General features: G+C 38.0%; 1 protein-coding gene across 2 annotated transcripts; it reads right to left on the bottom strand.

Annotated features, from left to right (window-relative positions):
* Positions 1 to 656: 656 nt before the first annotated feature.
* Positions 657 to 3,056, bottom strand: LOC139739431 (uncharacterized). 2 transcript variants are annotated; one of them, XM_071650045.1, is made up of 3 exons: positions 2,707 to 3,056; positions 2,077 to 2,302; positions 657 to 1,375 (listed from the first exon to the last, which is right to left on the bottom strand). In XM_071650045.1, exons 2-3 carry the CDS (start codon positions 2,258 to 2,260, stop codon positions 732 to 734), a joined length of 828 nt encoding a protein of 275 aa, XP_071506146.1. In that variant the 5' UTR covers positions 2,261 to 2,302; positions 2,707 to 3,056; the 3' UTR covers positions 657 to 731. The 2 variants fall into 2 exon arrangements, with proteins under 2 accessions (XP_071506146.1, XP_071506145.1); XM_071650044.1 differs by having other exon boundaries at positions 2,077 to 2,272.
* Positions 3,057 to 19,544: the final 16,488 nt, after the last annotated feature.

Here is a 19,544-nt window from a genome sequence, read left to right as displayed (position 1 = left end):
ATACACGCCACACTGAATCTTTAAGTTAGGAATAAGGTCTAGAAGCTCATCTGTCAAGAAATATAAAGTACATACCTGCAGTGTTTGTTTTAATTGTACAACGCATAATACATTACCTGAGCGCAAGAATACCCTTATATCTGACTTGTCTCTTACATATCATTCCTTATTCAACATTTTCGGTAAGTTCTCAATTCTTCATAATGATTGCAATAATAATGAGAAATATTATTACCATCTTCATTGCTATCATTTTTACTATTTTAGTGTCCCAACCATTATGATCACTTTTTAACCATTGATGTTATCATATTCATTGTTATCCACACCATTATTGGTGATGTCAGCAAGTAAAGCAATGTATTTTCCCGCCTATCGTGTCCAGCGTTTCAAGGTGACTGAATGATTTGTATCCATGACATTTATAAAGCTTTGCAACAGCTCATATGTGCATACTGAATTTCCACAGAAGATTCCGAATTGAAAGAAGTCGTGAATTGAATCGCTATACATAGAATTCACTTTGATGGAAATGACTCTTTCAGGAACAAACAAACAAACAAATACCCCCCCCCCCCCCATTCATGTTCTCATTTCTTGCTGGAAGTTATCCTTCGATGTATATCTAAATATAATAAAGCAAGTGTGTTCCTGCATTTACACGGAATGATTATGTGCATAATATCGACAATTTATGATATTTATGAGTTGAAAATTAATGTTGAAGCAATTTAAGGCTTTATGCGGAGTTCATAAAATCTCTCGTAAACTGGCATCGCGTGTTCTGTATATTCCTCAACTAAAGAAGAAAGCGTTGAGTCTGTGTAATGAGCTAACTTCGGTGCCTCACCAAACCCTCGACCATGCATGGCGTTTGACAACACGATAGTGTTTCGGGTTGCCTCGTGGAATATGTCCCCTACGTCGGCAAAGTGCCACCTGAGTTCACGGGCGTCTACGCTGTCCCACTCGAGCATCTTGGGTGTGAACTCGATCCCCATTGCCTCGCAGTACTTCGGCAGGATGGTCTCTGGGTGGGCGACGAGATCATCCGCGTCGATAATTGGAGGTGAGGGTTGGCTGAGTTTCGTCTGGACGTGGTTGTAGAAGTCTTCGAGGTCGTGGTAGATGTTCTTGAAAGCGGTGATCAAGTCATGCGGTTTTCCAGGGACCACCTTAGACATGTGATCGAGAGATTTGTAGGTCTTCTCGGGTCGGCGCACGAGAAAAGAGTGTTTGTATTTTGGGTTGACGATGTCGAAGTCGCCGCGAATTCCTTCGATCATCCCTTTGACGAAGAGCACTTTGGAGTCGGGGTAGTCAGCGTCGAGTAATTTGTCGACGTAGCTGTATGTGTAGTTATCGTTCAACATCTCTGTGACAGATTGGACAGAATAAGACAAAAGGCAAACATGTTTTCTTTCCCTCTCTCTCCTTTTTTGTGTGAATGTGTCGTATCTTAACTGCTGTATCACAGGAGCACAAAAATATTAATGACAAGAAACAAATTCATGACAGAGATTATCAAAAGTGTACTAAATGCATGTTAACATCAAATGAACACACGTTTTGACATGTATTAGTTGACATATAGACGGATAACATTATATACTAGTCAAGAGATTTCAAACCAACAAAACCAATATAATGTACAATATTGCTGAATACAAATAAAGATGTATCGTACCTAGGCGTCAACAGCTTTAATGAACTATATGTTCAAAGTAATATGTATACATATCTATACATATATGAATTATATACATGTATATATATATATATATATATAGGCATATATATATATATATACACACACGTATATATAATTATATATATATATAAATATAGGCATACACACACACACACACACATATATATATATATATATATATATATATATATATGTATTATATATATATATATGTATTATATAAAACTTGATGCTTTTAGGAAACTATACTACCCCGTTCTTTGTTTTCTTAAATGACGGAGTTTCTCTTCTCTCAAATCAAAGTTGTTGAACGTTATTCAGTTTTTAAAAGTTCTGATATAGAGCCTATATTCAGTGATACATACCAGGCGCACTTTCAGCCCAATTCACTTTCCTCTCTGGTCCGTAGTAGTAGCAGGCCAGGTAGGGCTCCCAGAACACCTCCGTGTCCCCTCGAGCCGACATCGATCTCGCGAACGCGGTCGAGACCGAGCGCGGTGGGCTCCAGATCATGATGCGAGCTACCTGGTCGGTCGATGACGTTGCCATGGCTAGATGAGACTGGACAGGTAGGACGATCTTGGATCAATTCTGGATAAGTAATCGAAACTGGTTCCTGATATTCGCTTATTACCCGGGACCTATTCCCTTAAAACGAGTTTGCTCAACAAAGTACATGTAAGCAATTGTGACTAGGTTTATCAGTTATTTTTGCTGATGTGTAATCACTGAGATTTGTGGCATCAGAACTGAAAGGAAACTTAAAAAAATACTACTGGCATGAACCTCATTCCACAAAATAAGCAGACAAATAATCAAAGAAGCAACGCAACGATGTGAAAAGGAAGAAAACAGACATTTTGGTATCACCCTGTCAGTGGAAGCTGAATGTCAAAATATCCATCGCAATTGAATGCAATCAGAACCACCCTCTGTAACAAAAAAGTAAGCTACAGTACTCTTCATTATGAAACGCACATTCACATCACACTTACTTCAGCTGCGTCCGCAAGATCATGAAACACCGGTTACGTGATGTAAATATTGTCTTATGGGGTTCAATGCAGCGTGTAATTCAACATTGGTCATTCCTCTCCCATGACACCGACAAAAGGAAGTGATCTACAACGTGTGTGCTTCAGCGTCCATGTTGTCCTCCAGCCGGTGAACATGCTATCAACGCGGAAACATAACAATTAAATGGGTCCGGTGCTGCGTTCTGCCGTACTGAAGTAGGCTGCTTATCATCCAAAATGTCCACTTCTGGTTTTGTGTTTAACTTTGCATTTTATTGCATTTGCGTTGTCACTTTGAAGTTGACTGTATAGAATTCTTCACAGCAGTTCCTTTTTTTTTCTAAGAATATTGTTTCCCACCTTCAAAAACTTGGCGTTTTCGCTTTCTACGTATCAAAGCGCTCAACCAGAAGGGATTGAACGGGTTTAGTTAATTGAAGCAAGTATAATAAATCACTGTTTGTTCACCGGCCTGACATTCGGAGTTCTTCCTTTTGGGGAAAATGAACTCTGATCTACCTTGTAGCGCAACTGCGTGAACAATGCCATGTTTGATCTTTGTACCATGCAATATCCAACACCGTCTGCAACATTCTCCCAATGTATAGTAGTAGCAAACAATTTTTCAGCGCGCGGGAACTTAACAGACCTATGGGATGAGGTGTTAGTTCACGGTGCATAGCTCTCATTATCATTCAAAAGTTTGTTTTTTGCCCCCTCGTGTGGTCACCCGAGTATGCAAAGCAGGTCACCCGAGTATGCAAAGCAATGAAGCTTTCACGACAAATTCTTACTTTCTCGTCAGACAATTTTAATCTCAATAAGTTATGTAAGAAAGCGTGGGACTTTCGCAGCCAAACTGGATAGGACCTACTCTTGTTGCTGCACCTATAGATACATGCAATTTGATGGAGGAGATTAAATGCAATTATAATGTTTCCAGTGATGTTAAATATCAGTCATATAAGTTGCAACAATGTGGTAAATTTGGTAGAGGTGGTGATGTCATAATTTCATAAGTCTTCCAATATAAGCGAATCTTCGAATCTTTACTATTTTTAACTGAAATGAACAAAAATACTCTACGAGACTTTGGGCGTCATGATAGGTATAATTTAGGTATAATGAGCACTTGTAAAATCAAAGCAACTACGACTTTTACAGAAATCCACGTTGTGGCTCCGGCCACATGCATCATTGAAGTAACAAAATACCGTTTTTGTCTTTGTTTGTTTTTTTAGTTGTGTGTGTGTTTTGTTGTCGTTGTTCCTTTTTTTTGGGGGGGGGGGGTTTCTTTGTTTGTTTTTGTTTTGTTTTGTTTTTTGGTATGTACAAATCAAGGGAAGAATAGTGTTGTGATTCCATCAACCCTTCTTCCTATCTGTGTGTAAGGCCTTGACCAAAAAAAAAGTGAATCTTTGCAAGTCCCATTGTTTGGAATTCCCATTTGAATTTCCAATTATTTGGAAGACGAGATATATTCGTGCACAAACTTCAAACTGTATACGGTTATTGAAAAAAATATATATCTCGTTCTCTCTTGCTTGAATACTGACCGTCTAATGTTTTCACTATCTCCTCCATAACCGTGTGATATGATGTGAGTTCTGCATTATTGCGCATGTGTTAATGTAATTTGTTGCTCATGTTGCTTGTGCCTTTATTATGCTGTTTAGAGGACTTTTCCCCCTCGAGGTCTCTGAGCCTTTTTGTCACTTTCTCTGTTTATTTCACATTTCACAACGTTTTGATTTCAGATTGCAAGAAAGAGATGATTTAGTGTAATGTAGGCACTGTATATGTTGCATATTTTTGTTTGAAATGGAAATGAACAAAATAAAGAATGGAACGCATTGAATTGGAATAACGAACCTTATTTCATTTTCGGATGAACGAATCTTTGGGAAAAAAAGAACATCACTCCGTGTTTAACATAGTAAGCTTTCTGATCAGTTATTAGTTTATAAAGAAATGCCATTAAAGATTTATGACTTCCTTGTCGTGTTGAATACATAGAAAAAAGAATCATGAATGGACTCTCGATACTGTTCCGCAAGTTAAAATTATCCCTGCCCGATTTGCACATTAATCCAGACCACAATCGAAATTCCCGGTAGAACATCTCTCTGAAAATTTACAGAAAGCATTCAGGGTGGCCATCGAAACTTTATTTATGTGAAATAAAGCAAAGTATCAGGAAATTTCCAGACCTATTGTATTGTCTCAGATATTTACACCGCGCCCTTGGATAAGCATTAATGGAGATAATGTGGATATTGTGGATAAGACCTTTTGTGATATCAATATAATTATAAACCAGAGAACTTTACCATGCCTTTATTACCTGTGCTACATAAAACCTTAAACCTAAGATCATATCCCCCCCCCCCCCCCCCACTTGATAAAATTTATGTCACGGCGGACTGTTATTACGCTAAGCGCTCTCATCCCCTTTCTATTCGTTCGTAGTGTGTGTGTGTGTGTGTGTGTGTGTGTGTGTGTGTGTGTGTGTGTGTGTGTGTGTGGCAGGTCTGTGGGCGCTATGCACATCAATTAATGTGCACCACTGTCATTTACTTAATGAAATATACGATTACACCAATATCCTTGAGTGATCCCTGAGGTCACTCCAAAATTAATGAAGATGAACATTTTCACTCGTTTTTTTTTTCGTCTGTTTAGAGAGTCATGCATAGTGTGTGTGTGTGTGTGTAGGAGTGTGTGCACTTATTCTTCAAATGCTTTCTGTACAGTCCCAGAATTTCATATACAGTGATTGAAATGGTAACTTTATTTCTTACGAAATCAATGCCCAGACCTTTCTCTCATACCCACGCTCGTAAACGTAAAGTTTATATCATTTCATCTCAACACATCACTGCTCGCAATTTAGACCAAGATTCAAGCCCACAAACACTATTAAGTTGTTCAAACGTGGCCATTTTCTCTTTGCGAAAATATTTCGCTTTTATTGCCAAAGCCCTCTGCTAAAATATCCTTATTCAGGACGAAGGAAGGATAGGAGCCTCATGGATATCATTGCCCCCACCCCTTACTTCTCTTTCTTCACTCTTCCCTCCCTATAAGTGCGCCAAAAGATGCTCAACAGACCAAGAAAGTGTTCTGGGCCTTCGCGTATAAAAGGTGCAAAATTTCAGAGTTCGTTCGCTGTGAGCTCTCGCAGTTGATAGACTAATTTTTATCATCCTAAAATCCAGACATCCTGCACATACCCACAAAAGCGTGCGCAGATTTATAATAATCTATGTAATATTTCACATGTAGCAATAATGTACTGTGTATATGTACATTCGTCAGCCATCGGGCATCCATGTAAACAAACGCCAATGTACGCATTCCAGTGCAAGGGGCTTCTATATGATATGTGTCATCAAATCAAGCAAGAGATAATACAAAAATACAAATAGAGGATGATGTACTGAACAGTTAAACAGAGTGATCCACTGCAAGGATCAGTCAACGATCTTTCAACCTGTCCTAGGGAAGATGGAAAAGAATATCATAAAACTTTGTTAATAATGTCTTATCTCTTCAGACGAAATTGCAAGAAGGTGATGATCGCCATATGACGTGTACACTGACATTTTAGTCAAACTTCTAATTAACAGATCACTTTTGTGAAATATGCATGGACAGCTTAAGATATTGACTTGCGAAGGACAAGAATGTATGATATAAACATTATGGATGTACATAATATTCATGAACTTCAATTACCTATACCACATGAAAATATTTATCCACTTTATTACCAATGTCTGCATATTTCCACCAAACATACGTATATGTTTGCATTTTATAAATCAGACTATATATCACACACAAAAATATATATCACAATATTTTGTGTCTCAGTGTATGTCCCTTACATATCTGGCAACCAAATTTTGGACGCTTTTCTCTCACGACGCATTCAAAGACACAATAATATATCTCTTCGAGACACCTTCAATCGACTGACAAAAGGTTATTACTTTTACTGAGTTTTGAGAATAGTAGGTAATCTGCGCAAATTATATCCAATTTACAAAATTGGCTAGTGCGAGAACTTTCAGCAACGCTACTCACAAAATACTTCTGTATCATTAAGTACTGTTGATAATATGCGTATATCATGATACATGAGAAATACTTTATTCAACATAGATAACTCTTGTACTCCAAAAGGTCAGTTGCTGTTGTTGTTGGTTTTTTTTTGTTTTGTTTTTTTGCTTTTTAGTGGATCACCCTTGTCCATCGCTTTATGTACTTCTAAATGTCATTCCTACAAAGTATGCAGTGTTTTTTTATATATTATTATACCTAGATATTTATTCTTATATACATTTTGCTATATTTCATAGCCTGCACTACTCAGCTTCTTTGCTTGCATGCTTTATTATATATTGCCTTTTGTTTGATGGAAATAAATCAATTGAATTGCATATCATCATCATCATCATCATCCATCATCATAACAAGAGCATTAAATGTTCCGATCAACGATAATTTCTCACGCGAATAAGATTATCCTAGTCAGCAAGTATGTTTTCATTGAAACGTTATTTCCTGCATCAATTGTTATGCTTTCACTGAGCTGAATGAAAATCTTCATCTCCCTCTAAATCAGGTTTCAAAACCAGGCACCTAAGTGCTCGCTTACATTGAACAAACTATTTTCATAAAGCCACTGAATGCGTTGAACCCTTGAACAATGCTTTCAAAACTACCTTGTGACTATAGCTAACATTCCCTCGGATAACACATCAAAGGTGAAAATCGCTTGTTAGCATACACATACACCTCCTGTTTTTAGGAATTTGATATCAAATTAATACTTACCTATCATGTTCATATTTGCATCTACTAGAACTTGTGAGAACGTGTCATCTCATTAAACAAGGGGCAATATCATTATATACCCCATTCATGTGTTCATATCACAATAATTTCTTTGCTTCCTTTTTTCAAGCCATAATCTGAGATATTCAATTCAATTCAAATCATTTATTTTCATTCTTTTTTTTTCTTTCAACAAAAACATAACACAAGATAAATTAGGTATTACATCATAAACAAAAACATTTGCCTTTGCAATAAACAAATGATATCGATAAACATAAGAGCGCATACTGGCAAATAAAATAATAATACAAAGTCATGCTTCAGTTGAAAAAAAGGGAAGAAAGAATAGAGAGGTCCACTAAAAAGCAAAGCTTGTAGATTGTGAACCACTCACAAAACTTATGAATTACTACAAACACTTGTGACAAAATATGATATACGACAGGACGGGACAAAACAGAAGAAACACAACAACATGACACAACTTGCCAGAATAGATGAAAAGTATGGAAGGAAAGAAAGAATGAGAGAATGCCTACACGCTGAACAAGGGAAATGGAACAGGGGATGGTAGAGAATGTGCTTCGTAGAGTTGGTGCTGCATGCAGCTGAGCAAGGATTGTAATGGCTACTTCTTTACGTAATAATGAATTCGGTGATTGAATGATTGGTGGGTAGATGATGAACCCTGAGGTTGACGAAACCTATAGCTAAGGGGAAAAAAAACATATCAGAGAGGATTTAATAGAAAAGATTTCAATTTGCGCTTAAAAGAATACAAAGATGAGGGATTTTTTTTTTTCACAGCTCAGTGAGTTCCAAAATCTAGGACCGGTGTAAATGTATTCTGGGCCAATAAAGTTCTCAGGAGGGGTAAATGAAACTCATTAGATTGTCTAGTGGGATAATCATGAAAAGACTGGTTCCGTGGGAACATTGAATTGAAAATACTGGGAGGTGCATTTACATTGTAATTAAACATAAACTGACCAAGTTGAAAAAAATACAAATCTTTAATTTTCAAAATCTTATATTTAGTGAATAATGGCTCTGTATAGGAACGTGGCAGGACGCCACAAATAATACGAATAACCTTTTTTTTTTTGTAATAAAAGTAATTTATCTAGTAAGTTTTGATGGGCACTACCCCACGCTAGGAGTCCGTAATTAAGATAAGGTAAAATTAAAGAAAAATACAACGTCAACAAAGAGGACAATGGAATATGAAACTTGAGTCTATTAATAATACCAATATTGCGTGAAATTATTGTACTAATGTTTGTAATATGCGGCCTCCACGAAAGTTTATCGTCCACTGTGATACCACGGAATTTTATATGAGAAGCTCGTTCTAACAAAGTGTCATCAAAAGCAATACCTGTGCCTAAATCTTCTAAAGAATTACTAAAAAGCATATACTTAGTTTTCTGAAGATTAAGAGATAATCTATTAGCTCTTATCCACTGAGTTACTTTTTTCAATTCGGAATTAACGATGCGTACAAGAGTATCTGGATTTTGGTGAGAAAAGAAAATATTTGAATCGTCAGCAAAAAGTATAAATGAGAGTATGTCAGATGATCTGCAAAAGTCATTGATATAAATGATAAAAAGTAAAGGTCCTAATAAACTACCCTGTGGGACGCCACATTTAATGAATTCTAAACGCGAGCTGTACTCGTTCAGAGATACATATTGTTTTCGGTTTTTTAGGTAACTCCTGAACCACTCCAAGGCCTTCCCGCGTATTCCATAATGAGACAGTTTATAAAGTAATATTTCATGATTAATTGTATCGAAGGCCTTGGCGAAGTCCAGGAAGATACCAATAAGATGAGAATGATTATCTGTAGTGTGCGCAGCGTGGTCAATAAACTTTAAAAGAGCATGAATGGTGCTATGTTTCTGACGAAACCCAAATTGAGAATTTGTAAAAACATTATGCAAATTCGGAAAATTTATTGTTCTTGTAAATATCAATTTTTCCAATATTTTAGATAAAGATGAAAGCAAAGAAATAGGTCTATAATTACATATATCAGAATCATCTCCTTTTTTGAATAAAGGGAAAACCTTAGCTATTTTCATAAAATCAGGAAAAACACCACTTGATAAGGATTCATTGAAGATATATGAAAGTGGTTCAGCAATTGAAGACATAATTCCCTTTAAAATGAAATTACTGATATCATCATAACCGGCACTTCGCTTGTTATTCATTGCGGTAACAATATCTATAATTTCATATTTTGTTGTTGGAACAAAAAAGATAGAACTGGAATTGGATTGACCTAAGAATTTAGAAAAATGTATATTTGACTGCGGTATTTTTTCTGCCAAATTCTCTCCAATCATTAAAAAATAAGAGTTAAATATATTAACTATATCATGCAATCGGCCTATCCAATATTTGACAAAATATTTCTAACAATTTGTTTCAAATTTCGAGGAGGTCTTGCACAGTACAGGCCTACTTGATAAAATGTTACCAAACGTGCAAGTATTCATTGACGCTGCCTTTCATGGAAAAGGGGCATTGGCATGGTATTCAAAAAGGTAAAACAATTGACGTTTACACGTTGATCATATAATGTGCACAATGTATCAATAATTTATACAAATGTAATTCGTACACATAAATCTTCATACAAAAAGATGTACATATAGGCTATTTATGGTCTTATTGCAATCCATCTAAAATCGTCTATCTGAACTTTATCGTGTGTGTAATTTTTAAGCAACATCTGGCACACTGAACATTTCTTTTAAAAATCATTCTTCCCTTTCATATTTAGAAACGAATGCAATTACACAAACACACACACATACTTATTTGTATATGTGCTCATATATATATATATATATATATATGTGTGTGTGTGTATGTGTGTGTGTGTGCATCCATATATTTCATATTTCTCTATATCTTTTTTCATACATAATGTTATATACAGATATGCTCCTTTCTTCCACTTTTGAAAAGCGGTCTTTCTTTTCGACGTATATTCACAGTGCAATACAATATTTCTTTAAACTTTACATCAGTTTTTTTTTTACTTCATATAGCTACCCGTCTGTAGGACTTGTCAGACTGCTGACTTTGTTCATACAAACCATGAACAAAAGCGACATTTAGATGATACAAGAAAAAAAAACCTGTTATTTGCACATTTCATGTTTCTAAAGATAATACAGTGCATGTGTATATAAACAAGTACTCCAAATTTAGAGGGTTATCATTTCATAATTATCAGCTATGGAGAGTACAATGTTGGTTGTGAGGAAAGAAGAACTCTTCTTCTTTCTATTGGAACCTAATCATGTCGATAATGTCATGCATGACGGAGCACATGAACTTTGAAGACAACAATGACAAATTGCACCTTTTCCAAATTTTGCGTGTTATCGTGAAAAACAATGCACGTCTCACTGTGTGGATGAGATCTGTCAATAGGCGTTTTCACATCAGCCCGATGTTTCGAAATAGCGCGCTATTTTCTGACTTGGGAAATTGGAAAATATCTCGAGCTTGGATTTTTATCAGGCTGATGTGAAAACGCCTAATGAAAGTGGCCTAATAGGCCAGCCTTTACGAATGCAGGTTTGTGTTAAGGGTTTACGTCTAGGGTTTCTTCTAATATTTTATGGTTCATAACCGTTAGCATGGCCAACTGTTCGATATCTTGGTCACTCCCAGGGAGGCCAACCAACACAGTCTATTTTCTCTGTTCTTATTCAATACATATCTCGCAGCGACAAACCATGTCTTGAATATGAAGAGAGAAAATGGATAATGGTTTTAAAAGCATTTATGGGAAGGACCAAGTTACCGACAACGTGGCCATGTTGAAGGTTATGAACCATAAAAGGTAAGAAGAAACCCTATACACGAACCTGCAATCGTGCAGTCTGGCTTGATGATTTGACCACTTTCATTGATAGACTCATCCATGCAGTGAAACATGCATTGTTCCTTCACAATAACACGCAACTTGGAAAAAGTGCAATTTGTCATTGTTGTCTTGAAAGTTCATGTACTCAGTCATGCATGATGTTTGTCAACATAATTAGGTATCAATGGAAAATTCAACGTTCAACGTTCCTCGCAGCCAACATTGCGCTCTCCATAGCTGACAATGAAAGTAGCGCTCTAAAGTTATTACCTTTGTTTGATACGCAGTGTATAAATCATTACAAACATTTCTGGACTGGTCGTTCAAACATCGTGACAGCATTAGCAAGTGCTTTGTTTTTTGTGACGAGAATATACATTTTCACTTCTTAAAATTTAACAGTTGATAGTCGGAATTCAAGAGCTGCGAGGGGTCGTCTACTTTGTGATTTTCAATATTGGGACGCTTGAGAACGTCGTAGTTTGAAGCGTCGGCGTCGGCGTCGGTTTCTGCACTGATGGTGCTAGCTGCTGGGACGCCAATACTGTTGTAGTCGTCCGATGATAAGCTGTCTGCAGAGGCTTGTTTGGTTGATGAGATGTCCTTTCCCTCCCAAGTGGTATCTCGGGAGAGAGGATTTAACAGCCAAGGAATAGCATAGACATCTGTGTTTTGATTTGATTCATGGAGTGACGAGATATCCGGCTTGGGTGAACTGCATGTTTCACCTTGATGTGCTTGCTTTGCATCCACGCGGATGTTGAAGTGTTCCTGACAATTCTGTACCGGCGTTGGGTGGCATGCTCCATTGCAGCAGTCGCTTCTCGCTGAAACTGATGAAGAGCGACCACCGCTATATTCCTGCCGAACCCTGCGGTGAAGATCACTCGTTGTCACTCTCCTAGATGGTGCACGCGCCCCGCGATACAATCGAGTCACTTTCGTCTTATCGGTCAAACCGAGATCCATGTTGGTTTGCATATTGTCAAATTCAACCGCGTTACAAGAGAAACATTCTTCATTTGTATTGTGTTTCATCTTGGATTGTTCTTTGCATGGCTCATTGATGTGGGTACGCAAAACATTTGTTTCCCCAACTGAAAGAGAAGTAAGTGAGCGTGCTGTCAGTCTTCGTGCATTCGTTTTTTTAAACTCCTCGTATAGATCAGAGGAACTCTTGCTCTCATTTGTTGGGTGGAAATTGAGTATGTCTTCAGCGCTCCTATGAAACAAATGAGTTGAGTCTAACGGTCTCAACGAGTTCTCAGCTATTCTAGGGCCTCTGTAGTCGTTGTGACAACAAGGATGTACACGGCCCTCGGAAGAGAAGGACAAATGTCCATGTTGACGATGAGCCGGTAAACGTTTCTGGTTGGCAAGGTCGACATCAGTGAAGACTTCAGAAACGCCGCGATGCTTGTCGTCAGTCGAATTCACTGAGCAGTAAACGGACTCGGCGTCCATTGATGTTTTGCTGTCGCTCGGGCAAGCCCCAAGATACGCGCTGTTCAGGATTGGATAGCTCTGTGAGGCACTCCTCAAAGGAACTGGTGCAAAATTACTACCGCTATGTTCTCGCTGTACTTTCTGGTGTTGCTCACTCGAAGAAGTCCTCTCTTTTCTTGGCGGTAAACGTGGCCCTTGTCGACCCCCTTCACAAGGATCGCGTCCAGCGTTTCTCTCTTCGCTAGGCAGAGTGGAGCGGCGATCAGTCGCACTCGGGAACATGTCCATCTCAACAGCGGTATTCGAGACTCGAGATCTCGATGCTCTCAATTGACTCGTCTGTCTTGTCTTGTTTCGACGATCCCTTCGGATGAAACACCTGCAACACACGATGAAGAAAGTGGCTGCGTTGAGCAAAAACGCGAGGGGTGATATCACAAATATCAGAATGAATATCAAAGTGTCCTCTAAGGTGTCAGTAGACCAAATTCCGATGGCTGCACAAAGAGTACATGACTCCGTCACTCCCACAGACATTGAAGTCGTTGTGTCTGAGCAGGAGGGCTGAGGGAGCGATGATATGTGAAATTTAATCAACACGCATTCTTTTCCACCAAATGAACTGTGATTCTGCCATTTCTTGATAATGTAATTAAAATCCCCAGCATTATTGTAAGAAGTGGACAGTTCACTTCTATTTCCATCAAATTCATAATCGCAAATTAATATTTCCGTGTCTAAATCTTCGAATCTCAGAGTCACGTTGCTCACGTTGAGTTCCTGTAAGGGTGCTTCATTGCTACTTACATAGACCCTCAAAGCCTCCTTTATTTCTTTTTCTGGTTGACGAGTTGTCACCTCAGTTCCCATTCCTGGGAAGGAGATGTTAAAAGAGCAGTTGGATATTAGGCCATTGGAGGATACGACACAGAAAAGCTTGTGATCAGATGAATAGAGCTCATCTGTTTTGTTGAATCCTACCATCAGTTTGGACAGGCAACGTTCCTGAGGACCACACGAAGACAAAACTTTATCGTCAGTACGAATGCCATCAAAAACCATTGTTATGTTTGCCTTATCGTCATCATCATCATCCGCATGCTGACGCCACTCACAAGTTAGCTCACCAGTGCCGTTATCTTTAGAGTGTGATGAACACTTTTCTCCAATTGGGATTATGAGAGTATGGATTAGACAACAGGGCCGCTCAATGTCAGAAATGATACAGTAGTATATTCCTGGAGGTGTCTGTTTCTGAACGGTTATCTTGTACTTACCGTCATCAGTAAAGTTAAAATCAATTGTGGGACATCCTTGGCAACTCGAGTCACTATTCCCTTGACCAGGGTAACAGCGTGTGTCCACGCAAACCTTTTCCTTCTCACATATTACATTGTAATTTTTGTCACTGAAAGAAGTGTTAATAAAGATACCGTCGTCTGTCCAAGCGTCATTCCAGATAACCTCCTTATGCTCTGAACAGTCGCGTGCATTTGTAGTGGCAAACACGAGGGATATATCCAAGAGGCATAGCATAAGCGATATCACTATTTGATGTCTTGATGAGTAACTCGTCATGTTGAAGAACCGTTTTGTTGCTGACAAGATGAGACACTACAGCTCTTCGGTGGGTGTCTCCTCCTTGAAGTTTGACGAAGAACTGATGTGGTTTTCCAGACATCAGCCTGTATACTCAAGTAACAAATGAGAATAGCTGTATTCGAGTGAGATAGGAAAGGCGTTACTGAGGCGTGGCTTCAACCAGGGATGTTTCGTCTCACCTCTCCGCTGAAACATTACAGCGATGAATAGTTTACCGCGATGGACGATATGCAGCAATCTCCCACCCACACAGAAGTGTAACTGTTAATGTGTGCGGATTTCCTGATCGGTTCGTGCATATAAAAACTTTACTTTCACCACGGCTGAGAGAAGAGGTTGACAGGAGGCGCGTAAGACTGTGGAGACCGTGGTTCAAAGGAGAAACGCGCAAGACCGAGTTCCGTATACAGTTGCGTAGCACCGAGCAGCTGACAGGGAATTGTTGCCGTGATTTCCTTGTCTCACAGCAGCGATGAAATGTCTCTCCTTGTGGCGCTTTGTGATTAAGTTCACTGGATGCATAACACTACATTTTATGTAATGATATAACAAACACGTTTGACAAATTCGAAAGACAAATGTCTCTGTTGACTTGCTCGAGTACCAAAGAAGGGAAGCTGTCTAACTGATATAATGTGTAGGCCCTATACGTTTGATAAACCGTCCACGAAAGTTGTCGATCATGATTTTTCAAGGCGTGGCTTAAAATTGAGTGCATTAATGACTTTCAGTAATGATTGATTTACCACAGTGTCTTCAAAAGACAGACCCGGAGGACAGACCTAAACTTCATTCATGTTTGAGAGTTTCGCTTTTGTGCACCCTCATTAGTTTACGTGGCTCAGAGACAGATGATCGATGAGGGCTTCAGGGGATTGGAAACTACAACGTCGTGGTTCCAAGAAGAACCTCATGGTTGGGATCTCAGGTTTGGGCTGGATTGATGGGAGAGGTTGGCGTGATATTGCTCTTGTCATAGCAACACGTGTAAGAAGATAACAGGGGCGGATCTAGGAATTCCTTGAAGGGGGGGGGGGGTCTTTCCAAAATGAAAGGGGTGCACACGTCCCCCACCCCCATTTTTTATTGTTTATATTTTTCACAAAATCAAAGGCGGAAGCGCGCCCAATGGGCTCTTCCTGGATCCGTCACTGGATTAAAAAAAGCAACAACAACAACAACAATTACTATCGAACATAATAAATGTGCCAACTCAAAGTTTTTTTTTTTTTTTTGGGGGGGGGGGGTGGGGCATTCGTAAAAATCTGAAACTTTTCAAATAGACCTGTTGATAATGTGTGCGTGGAGGTATAAATACTGGACAACTGGCAAGGATAGACATTCGCTCATCCCGAATTGAATATGACTTCCAATGACTTTGTGTAATTTCGGTCGAATGCAGGCTGGCATTTTGAAGGTAGAAGTTATATACATTTGGCTATGATAAATTAGCGGGGGTGGTCTATTTCGTAAGTTAGCCTGTCAAAATGATACTCATTACATTGCGATCATACTGAATGATACTTTGTCCATACTCTTCTGAATTGCCCTTCAAATTATTTTCGATCTGTCGAACTGTATTCATGTCAATCAAATCTGAAATGTTGGCATTAAAATTCGCAGAAAGTTACATGTGCTATACTTGCGTAAAGTGGTCATCTAAGGCAGAGATGGGAAAGCGATTGCACATTGCCGCTTTTCCGGCATTCAAATTCGCTTGAATCGTCCGCTATTGGTTATATTATATTATCATACGACGGTAGCCATATTATCATGGTTAGAATGCACACTGGCACTGCCTATTCGAATGGCAAGTCAAGTAAATAATAGTTTCAAGGGTGTGTCATTAGTACAATGCAACGGAATTATAAACTACATGTCTGAAGCTATACATCTGTGCCCTTTAGGTCATGTTTGTTGTATAGTTAAGTGACATTAGTCGTCATGATCTAGTTGAAATTAGAAATGCTATTTGAAAGGGTTACCAGGGCCCCGTTGCTTAAAAGTTACGATCAAACGCAAGTCCCAAATGCTCCATTCTGATTGGTTGAAAATCAAGTTGCGTATGATTTTCTTGACTTGCGTTTGATCATGATTTTTACGCAACAGGGCCCAGATTAACAAAGCACCTTCTTTACACTTTGACGGACTTGCACCAATTTTGATTAGATTCTATTTTTGTTTCAGTTTCTGCTTGACCATAAAAAAAATTGTATGACAAAGTAAAAAATATTTACAAATCCTGAAAATATGAACAAGAGTTATCATTACAAATATGTAGTCATGTGAAAATAGTGGAAAATTGGGCAAAGAAAATGTTTGTTACATGTGAATAATACGTACATAATTATATTTCATATCTTTAAGTATATAGGCGGGGGAGACCGTTATCGATAATCAAATCGCTCGACTTAGACAAAGGTCTCTGACATTATTGACTTGTAACAATTTCATCTTTTTTAGCTAAAAGAACAGGACACATATACAAATGAAAGAAACAACGTAAAATTTTGAAGTATTTTCAATGTCATTTTGACCAAAAAGAACAACTTACACAAGGCGGATGTAACGGGAAACAAAACGAGAATATAAGGAACAAGAACATTTTGCTAGGAAATGTTCTTTGCTGTGCATGTATATCGTGCATAAATACTCAAAAGTAAATTCATCCAGACAGAAGAATATAATCGAGGTGTTTTAACTGCGTGAGGGGGAAATTGAGTATAGTATCGCAAAATACATTGAGATTCGTGTTGCAAGGTATGTTACTGAATAATTACACCAGAACATCCTCTAGAGAATCATAACATTCTAAGGATCAACATATAATATATGACTGCTTACCTCGGTTTCAAAATGCTTCAACGTCTCTTTAAATGCTCACTTTATAAATGATTCTTTAATTAGCAATGCATTTTATTACATTTAAGTCACAATGCAGTTCCTCATGCTCTTTCATGTACATACTTTTTGGTTGACACATGAGCTTTCCGACTGTGTGTAGATTCAATGCATTTAACCAATTTCAGCCAATATTCTGCAATAAATTATGTATAAAAGGGATGGTACAGTTTCGGTTGAGATGGGGCTTCAGAATTTCAACTTTTTTTAATGAGGATTTTTTTTTTTTAGATACTGAGAAACCTATTAAGAAATATGAAAAAGCATATAATTCTAAGAGGAATTCAAAGTTTATGTGATGAAAATTGGTTTTTAAATGGCTGACATATGTAAAACAAGGAGGTCATGAAAAAGAAAAAGACCCGCCCTTTATTTGGATCGCTTTGTTTTAATTTGTTTTTGGATATCTCAACCATTTCAAAACCGATTTTCATCATATAAACTTGGAATTCCTCTTAGAATTGTATTCTCTTTACCATTTCATAACGGTGGTTTCTAAGTATTTTACACCAAAAAATAAAAAATAAAAAGGTGAATTCTCTCCTGACCAATACTATACCATCCCTTTAAATTCAGAGGGGCCAATTTGATAATGACGAGAGGATGATTGCTCTAGCAAAAGTCCCTAGAACTTGATGGGTTAAATAAAGTAAATATCCTGAGTAACCTAAACTAATGGATGTAGAGTCAAAGAACTCAGTTTTAACACCCAAATCACCCTCTATCACCTTAAAGTTACTTGAGTATCTCCGGAATAGCCCCCCCCCCCCCCCCCCCATACCCAAAAAAAAAAAAAAAATGTGATCGGTATACATATAGCCTATAATGAATACACCTGTAGTGATGTATAGTCCACAAAGATCGGAAATTGCTTGCCTTGATATTTGATGAAAGGTTGATAGAAAAGTGTTTTCACTCGTAGAGACTCATGTAGCAGTAACTAAATTCAAGTGTGCAACCCCCCCCCCCCACACACACACACACAAATATTGTTGTTGTTCCGATGAAGTGTTGAAGCGAAATTCAATTCAATTTTCAATTCAATTCAAACTTTATTTTCACTTTTTCTTTCCAACAGAATGTACAAGAAACAATATCATGAGTTTGACATGGGAGTAACAATATATACATAACCAGACAGGATTAACGACATGTTCATGTCTACATGATCAGTACAAAAAAGATACACACATTCTATATACACTCTGCGAAAAAAAAGTGGAGGTACCCACTCAAAAGACCAGGCTTGTATCATGTGGGTACCTCTGAGGGAAAGGGGAAATAAGGGGGTGAAAAGCTTACAACTACAAAGAGTGCGGGAAACTGGGAAAGTCGGGAATAGAGAGAGAGAAAAAAAAAGCAAAAGTGTGAAAAGAGGGCACAAAAAACAGGAGAAAGAGGGAGAGAGAGAGAAAGGGAGAGAAAGAAAGAAAATCCTAAATAATTTTGATGCAATCACCAAGAGCGAAAGCCCACAGAGACAATCAGCCAAGCGTCTTCGAAAGTGATACATTGTCGAAGTGCTTTCCAGCGGAAGAGTTTGTAACTGTGGGGACGAGAGCACGTATGGAATACAAGCACGCAGTAAAAATTATCTATGCCTCAAGAGAACGCAGCCTATAGTGAAAGAAGAGAAGACAATGACGTGCTTACAAAATTAAATTCATTCGGTTACATTCTAAAACTTCAAAAGAAACATTTTTAACCTCTTTTTAAAAGAATTCAATGAAGGTGCAGTTTTTATATCCATGGGAAGGGAGTTCCAGAATTTAGGACCTACATAAATAAAAGTCTGCTGAGCTAGCAAGGTTCTTAACAGAGGTAAATGAAATTCATTTGACTGTCTAGTTGGATATCTATGGTATGTCCTATTACACATAAACATAGAGTTAAAAATTAACGGGAGACAATTATTATCATAAGTATACATAAATTGCCCCATTTGTAATAAATGTATCTCCGTGACTTACTGTTTTATGTGACTGAATTCTTGTTTGACATACGCAATGGTTATTGTTAATACATGATGTACATGTACTTCCACCATTCTGTTTAGAAGAAATTAACAGTTAGTAGCCATCATCAGTCAATCTTCTCTTTCCTCTTCATTTTTCACGATATTGTTTACATG

The sequence above is a fragment of the Diadema antillarum genome, unplaced genomic scaffold (genome assembly GCF_040938485.1).
Source record: "Diadema antillarum isolate AM-2024a unplaced genomic scaffold, OU_Dant_1.0 seq00000798_RagTag, whole genome shotgun sequence".
Classification (NCBI taxonomy): domain Eukaryota; kingdom Metazoa; phylum Echinodermata; class Echinoidea; order Diadematoida; family Diadematidae; genus Diadema; species Diadema antillarum.
Note: the sequence above shows the minus strand (reverse complement) of the source record. Positions and strands in the feature narration are given on the sequence as shown.

Bases quoted from the DNA above. Each gene is read 5' to 3' on its own strand.
- LOC139739431 (XM_071650045.1), bottom strand. From the start codon at position 2,260: ATGGCAACGTCATCGACCGACCAGGTAGCTCGCATCATGATCTGGAGC. The intron at 1,376-2,076 runs GTATGTATCACT...AATCTGTCACAG, and splicing joins TTGGGCTGAAAGTGCGCCTG to AGATGTTGAACGATAACTAC.